This window comes from Rhagoletis zephyria, unplaced genomic scaffold (assembly GCF_001687245.7).
Source record: "Rhagoletis zephyria isolate East Lansing unplaced genomic scaffold, Rhagoletis_zephyria_1.1 Rzeph_scaffold_01183, whole genome shotgun sequence".
Taxonomy (NCBI): domain Eukaryota; kingdom Metazoa; phylum Arthropoda; class Insecta; order Diptera; family Tephritidae; genus Rhagoletis; species Rhagoletis zephyria.
The window spans coordinates 100,452-107,382 of NW_016158267.1; the positions used below are offsets into that span (position 1 = coordinate 100,452).

At 33.5% G+C, this 6,931-nt stretch overlaps 1 protein-coding gene across 1 annotated transcript in view; it reads left to right on the top strand.

Annotated features, from left to right (window-relative positions):
- Positions 1-6,931, top strand: part of LOC108363077 (guanine nucleotide-binding protein-like 3 homolog) — a 48,000-nt gene that overhangs the window by 2,236 nt on the left and 38,833 nt on the right. Inside the window, exons 3-4 of the mRNA XM_017616336.1 lie at positions 2,256-2,791; positions 2,844-3,100. Coding sequence (XP_017471825.1) covers positions 2,256-2,791; positions 2,844-3,100 — 793 coding nt within the window. The remainder of the gene's footprint in view (positions 1-2,255; positions 2,792-2,843; positions 3,101-6,931) is intronic.

Genomic DNA, 6,931 nt, shown 5'->3' on the forward strand with positions numbered 1-6,931 from the left:
GTATACATTTGTCTATATCTATCTCGATTCGTTTTGCCTGTTACAAACAACCGTTATGTGAACAAAGTTATAATACCCTTGTGCACAAGTGCGCTCGGGTATAAAAAACTATTAAGCCCGGGCAGACGTTGTCCTGCTACACACCGATACATAGGCAGGTTACTTGCATCGTAGATATTATGGGTCTTCACGCCGAAGCTTGGTACTCGGTAACTCGGTGTTCGGTAATTTTTTCCCATGTATTTTGTTTGCGTAACACTATTTTACGCTATTTTACACAAACAAAATACATTATTTTACACAAACAAAATACATTAGAAAAAATTACCGGACACCGAGTTACCGAATACCGAGCTCGGTGTGAAGACCCATATTGTTTCTTACGTTTCATTTGATATCGAAATTTACAAGATATTGTTATTATTGTTCACTAGATTTGAAAAAAAAAGATCTCTGGTTACGGTTCAAACATCAGCCAGGGGAATGGATAACATTGGATGGTGTCCAAACGGTAAATTTTTTGTTGCTGTTGATGTGCGCATGTTTATATGTATAAATACATACTACATAATTTTGTTGCTATCCTACCTATTTCTCCCCAGTTTTGAATTCGAGCGTAAACGAACACAGAGACACGGGATTTTTATATATCGGAAGGTCCACCATGACAAAAAAATAAGTCTTATATCTAACGGGCCGATTTGTCTGCTTTTTAGAATATATACTGGCTATGTAAGTAGAATCATGTTGGTGGCGCCAAGGTTGAGATATTTCGAAAAACCGTATGTATGGTCCGATTTGGTTCGAATTTGGCGTATGTGGTTGAAACATAATAAGTCATAGATTTCCAACAAATTCACCCTGAATTGGCCCTGAAGTCAAAATATAAAGTATATTCTACATAAAATACATGTTTTATTTGCGCTAAAAATTCATTTAAAAGCAATATTAACAAAAATATAACGACGGAAATTTATGTCACGTGATGCTACGTCATTAATTCAAAAAACTCTAAAAACAACTAGAATTGCTTAAAATCATTAAAATAAGTTTCATGAAAATAGCCATCCACAATTCGCAGTTTTGCGATTTTGTAAGAAAAGAAAAAATCTACTTCCATTTTTTGTCACGTAACGACACTCCGTTTAAATGCTTATATTTCAGGACCAAGCAGTTCGATTGTTTTAATTTTTCGGTTAAATATAGAGCTAATTATGTGCTATACAATGGCCCAAAAAAGTTAAAGAAAACAAATGGTATTCCTTGTTTGTATCACATTGAAACGTACGACTGTCGCGTATGCGACGTATGGAAATACCCATATTAAGATAAGCACGTTGAGAGGAGCATAGAAAAAATTTCGATGAAAAAAAAATATTTTTTCTCGAATTCAAAACTATCCTATCTTTTAAGTCGGAACCTACAATACACACCCACAAAAATTTCATTGAAATCGGTTAAGCGGTTTCGGAGATTAGCGTAAACGAACGCAGTGACACGGGATTTTTATATATTAAGATATTAATTATGAGAGAAATATACTGGTCAAGAAAGGAGTTTCTATTGTTGCTATCAGTGAAAATTACAAATCCCGAGATTTTCGAGACCTAAAAACGGCCGGGATCCGGGGATTAACATTCCTAGTATGTATATTAGAACACACAGCCCATCCTTATGTACATAGATAAATAGCATAGGGCTTGGGCATCGCCGCACTACCCTAAGCCAAAGAAGCAAATTTTGTGCATACTCGAGTTGAAACTCGAGCACTCGAACCCAATCAAATATTGTTCGTCTTGAGCTCAGTCGCTAAAGAACAATACATCTGCTTGTTTAAAGAGACTGATGCAAAACGGGTTTTGTCAGCTGCTCGAGTATACGCAAAAATTATGCACCCGTTGCATATGTTGCACCCGTTGATATGTACGAGAGAAATAGAGTGAGCCATGTCTGTCTGGCCTTTCGTCAGCATGATAACTCGATTAAAAATTAAGGTATCGCAACGAAATTTAGTTCCTAGGTTAATTTTTGCCTAAGGAAGGTTGGTATTGAAAATGGGCGAAACCGGCGCACGAACTCGTAATATGTGTCTGTTTTGCATCTCTGAAAATTTTCTACATTTTCTATAGCTTTAACTAAGACGTGGTTAAAATAATAAAAAATTGCAATAATTTTCAAAGATGCGCAAAGAAACTAAATATTTCACTGAGCGAATTTTTTAAAAAACATTTTAAATTCCTTATTCTTTTGTTTAGAATACATATTGTTCCAGTAATCGCAAGGAGCAGTCAATGAAACAGTACTTCAAAGAATTTAAAAAGGTTATTCAGAATGCTGATGTTATTTTGGAGGTAGTTGATGCTCGCGATCCAATTGGAACTAGATGCAGCGAGGTTGAACATGCCGTTCGTTCAGCACATGGTAATAAGAGGCTGGTATTAATATTAAATAAAGCCGATTTAGTGCCGCGTGAAAATCTTAACGACTGGATAAAGTATTTTCGGCGCCTTGGTCCAGTAACTGCTTTTAAAGCCTCAACTCAGGATCAGTCTTCAAAGCTAGGACGTCGAAAGCTGAAGCAAACGAATACAGCAAAGGCCATGCAGGGTTCTGTGTGTGTAGGAGCCGAATTGCTTATGTCAATGCTTGGAAACTACTGTCGAAATAAAGGAATTAAAACGTCAATTCGGGTCGGTGTTGTTGGCATACCCAACGTAGGAAAGAGTTCCATAATAAATTCGCTGACTCGGGGAAAAACTTGTTCCGTTGGCTGCACTCCAGGTGTTACGAAGTACGTAAAAATCAAGGTTGCATCTACATTTAAATAAAAAATCACGTTTTAGGGTAATGCAGGAGGTCGAACTTGATTCCAAGATAAAACTTATTGATTGTCCAGGAATCGTATTAACAAATTCTGGAAAAGTAAATTCAGAGGCAGTAGTTTTAAAGAATGCTCAACGTGTTGGCGACCTTAAGGACCCTTTTACGGTTGCTGAAAGTGTTCTTAAGCGTGCTAGTAAAAATTACTTCTGCAGGCTTTATGATATAACCGAATATGATAGTTTTGAAGAATTTTTCGCGAAAAAAGCAGCCCGTATGGGTAAGTAAATATAATTTTTATCTTCCAACCAAGACACGCATCTACGTACATTAAACTGCATCACTCCCCATACAAACAAAAAATCGGTGCTGTTTTTCCATTGGAATTAAAAAATCTATTATATTTTAAGACGTCCACCAAAATATTTCGGAAAAATATTAAGATTTAAGCGAGCTGGACCGATTTGAAAATCCCTGCAAAAATGGAGTTTCTCATGAATAAAAATAGTTAAAGATTTTTTTTTTTGAAAAAATCCCCTCAAATGACAAAACGGTTCAAGCTTAAAAAATTTACATAAAAATATTAAAAAAATTTTTGAACGGAATCGTAATAATGAGATTTTTGGTGCTGTTTTTTAACTTGTTTCAAAGATTGGTATAAGAAAAACTTGATTAACTGAATCTAAACTCTTCCGATTTAGACTTGTGAGGTATCTTTGGAAAGGTATTTTCTCACCCTTTTTATATCTTTGCTAATAATCTCATTCAAAGGATGAAAGAGAAAGGTAGGATGAACGAACATCATTCAAAGTTGAATAAGATGATTCGAATGACTTTTTTGCACATAAATAAAAATATTAGGAAAATACCATTCTACCGTGATCGCATAAGTCTAAATCGGAATAGTTTTGGCCCAGTTATTTAAGTTTTTCGTAAATCAATCTTTGAAAAAAGTAAAAAACAGCTTCAAAAATCTCATTATAACGATTCCGTTGAAAAGATTTTTAAATATGTTTTTGCAGATTTTTTAAGCCTAATCTGTTTTGTCATCTGTGGGGACTTTTATCAAAAAAGTTCTTTAAGAAACTATTTATATTAATAAAAAACTCCATTTTGGAGGGATTTTCAACTCGGTCCAGCTCGCTTAAATCTTAATATTTTACCGAAAATTTTGGTGGACGTCTTAAAATATAGTAAATTTTTGTAATCCCGGCGGAAAAACCGATTTTTTTTGGTGATGCAGTCTAACGTACATATGTATGTATGTTCAAAATAATACAAAATTCAGAATGATATCGTTTGTTACTTATGTTTATTTATTTATTTTTAAGAATTTTCATTTAAAATATAGTTCGATCAATAACAGAAACCACATAAATAAAAGTTTTAAAGCTTGCACAAAGTTCACAAAAATTAATCAAACTTCAAAAAATTGTTTATTGTAATTTCAAACTTTGTATTAAGAAAATTTTCGAGTATGCAGTTTTGTAGCCCATTCAATTTTAGTACAATAAAGTGCAAATTACAGGTCGGTAAAAAATAACGTTGATTTTTTTATTTTAATTTTTTTTTTTTGTGGAGGGGTCTGCGCATTTTCTTCCATCTAAAATAGATTGTGATCATGCGTTATTTATTTTTATTGGTGAGATATGTATGTATATTTTAGAATCTTTAGCAAGTTGCATGAAAAACCAAAAATGAATTAATTTAAAATTAAACTTTTACTTAAAAATCCAACGCCATCAGTTAAAATTACCTCTAAATAGACTAGGTAATTTGAATTCAACGCAAGAAATACTCGGCAATACTAAGAAAGAATAAAGAAGCAATTTTCTCGGAACATTTTTATGATTGAATTTTTTTATTCAGGGCTATCACAGAATCCATCGTAGCTTCGTTTTTCGTGAAATCTACGAAAGGGCTATCACAGAATCCGAATGGCTACGAACGTAAATTCGAAATTCGTAGAAAGCCTTCATTGAATCCGTTCGTAATGAAGATTCGTACAGATAGGCTGACTTCCAAAACGTCAATTGCTTTGCATACGTACAAAGTATAATGTTCCATAACGCCGAACTACCAAATGTGGACGATGTATACTTTACCAAAACGCATCCGAAAATGTATCGAAACGCACCGCCAGTGCAATCAGCGCATCAGAAACAAAGTTGATGCTTCGTTTGTTATTGGTTACCATTGGTGTTTTAAAAATGGAAAATTCAGAAAAAATGTTCATTGCTATATTGAGTATTTAAAATATGCAATGTATATGGTTGCAATGTGTCGCAACTCTGCATATACAAACAGTTTGAATACCGCATTATAACAGTTTCCAAACAATATATTGATACGTTTTGGAAGTCAGTCAAACTCTACGACGAGTTTATGCTGTCGGAAAAAAAATCACTGAATCTTAAAAATAATGCAAAAAAGCTGCAGTATTGTTAATAAACATTTATTATAGTCCAAATATGTTATAGTTTGATATAATTTCATATATTTATGTAAACGTAGACGTCAAATACCAATGCCATACATACATATGAACATATGTATGTATGTACATAAGGCTGGTCCAAACATGCATGTGAAAAAGTAAAGTCGGAATTTTTATGCTCTCAACCCCTAGGATTGTTTTATACCGGAAAAAATTATACCCTTTTTTTGCAATCAAAAAATATTTAGAGGTCGCTCAAAGCGCTCACAATTTTTCATGGAAAAATGAAATGTTGTTTTTTCCCATATAAAAATACATGGAAAACTTTTAGCGATTTGAGCGACCCCTAAATATTTTTAGATTTCAAAATAAAAAAATAGGGGTACAATTTTTTCCGATATCGAACAATCCTAGGGGGTGAGAGCATTACAATTCCGACATTACTGTTTTTGGACCACCCTAATGCAGATACATACATTCATCTGCTAGACGCTATTTAATGAATGAATATTTTTTACGATATTACTTTTTGTTACTAAGGCGATAAAGTATACAATTATATTCAACAATATTTATTGAGCTTGAGGCCGTTTTTTTAATGAAAACTTATTGTGGAAAAGCAACAATAATTTGAAAAAATGGTAGAAGTGATAGCTATTTCGGAAATCACCACATTTCCTCATCAGACTTCTTTCAGTTGGATTCGAACCGACCNAATGCAAAAAAGCTGCAGTATTGTTAATAAACATTTATTATAGTCCAAATTTGTTATAGTTTGATATAATTTCATATATTTATGTAAACGTAGACGTCAAATACCAATGCCATACATACATATGAACATATGTATGTATGTACATAAGGCTGGTCCAAACATGCATGTGAAAAAGTAAAGTCGGAATTTTTATGCTCTCAACCCCTAGGATTGTTTTATACCGGANTTTTCATATTTGTTAAGCCAACACAATCAAGCGCAGCTATTCCGCTGCACTTCACACTTGATCATGTGGTTGTTGGTTGTTGGTTTGTGCTAATAATTCTATTTTTAGAATGCTTAACTTTTAGGTGTGCTCGTCCTTAAGTTATTTGTTTTTTGTTATTTTTTGGCCTTTTAACAATTATATTCAACAATTTTATAATGAGCTCGAGGCCATTTTTTAAATGAAAATTTATTGTGGAAAAGCAACAATAATTTGAAAAAATGGTAGAAGTGATAGCTATTTCGGAAATCACCACATTTCCTCATCAGACTTCTTTCAGTAGGATTCGAACCGACGATCCCACTGACTCAGCCAGTTGCCTATGCACCGTGCTAAGTACGCCTTGTAAATTATCGTTTGCTTTTTTCCACTATTTTCATTTTTGTTATGCCAACACAATCAAGCGCAGCTATTCCGCTGCAATTCACTTGATCATGTGGTTGTTGGTATTGTTGGTTTTTGCTAATAATTCTATTTTTAGAATGTTTAACTTTTAGGTGTGCTCGTCCTTAAGTTATTTGTTTTTGTTATTTTTTTGGCCTTATAACAATTATATTCAACAATTTTTATTGAGCTCGGTGCCGTTTTTATATGAAAAACAATTGTGGACAAGCAACAATAATTTTTATAAATGGTAGAAGTGATAGCTATTTCGGAAATCACCACATTTCCTCATCAGACTTCTTTCAGTAGG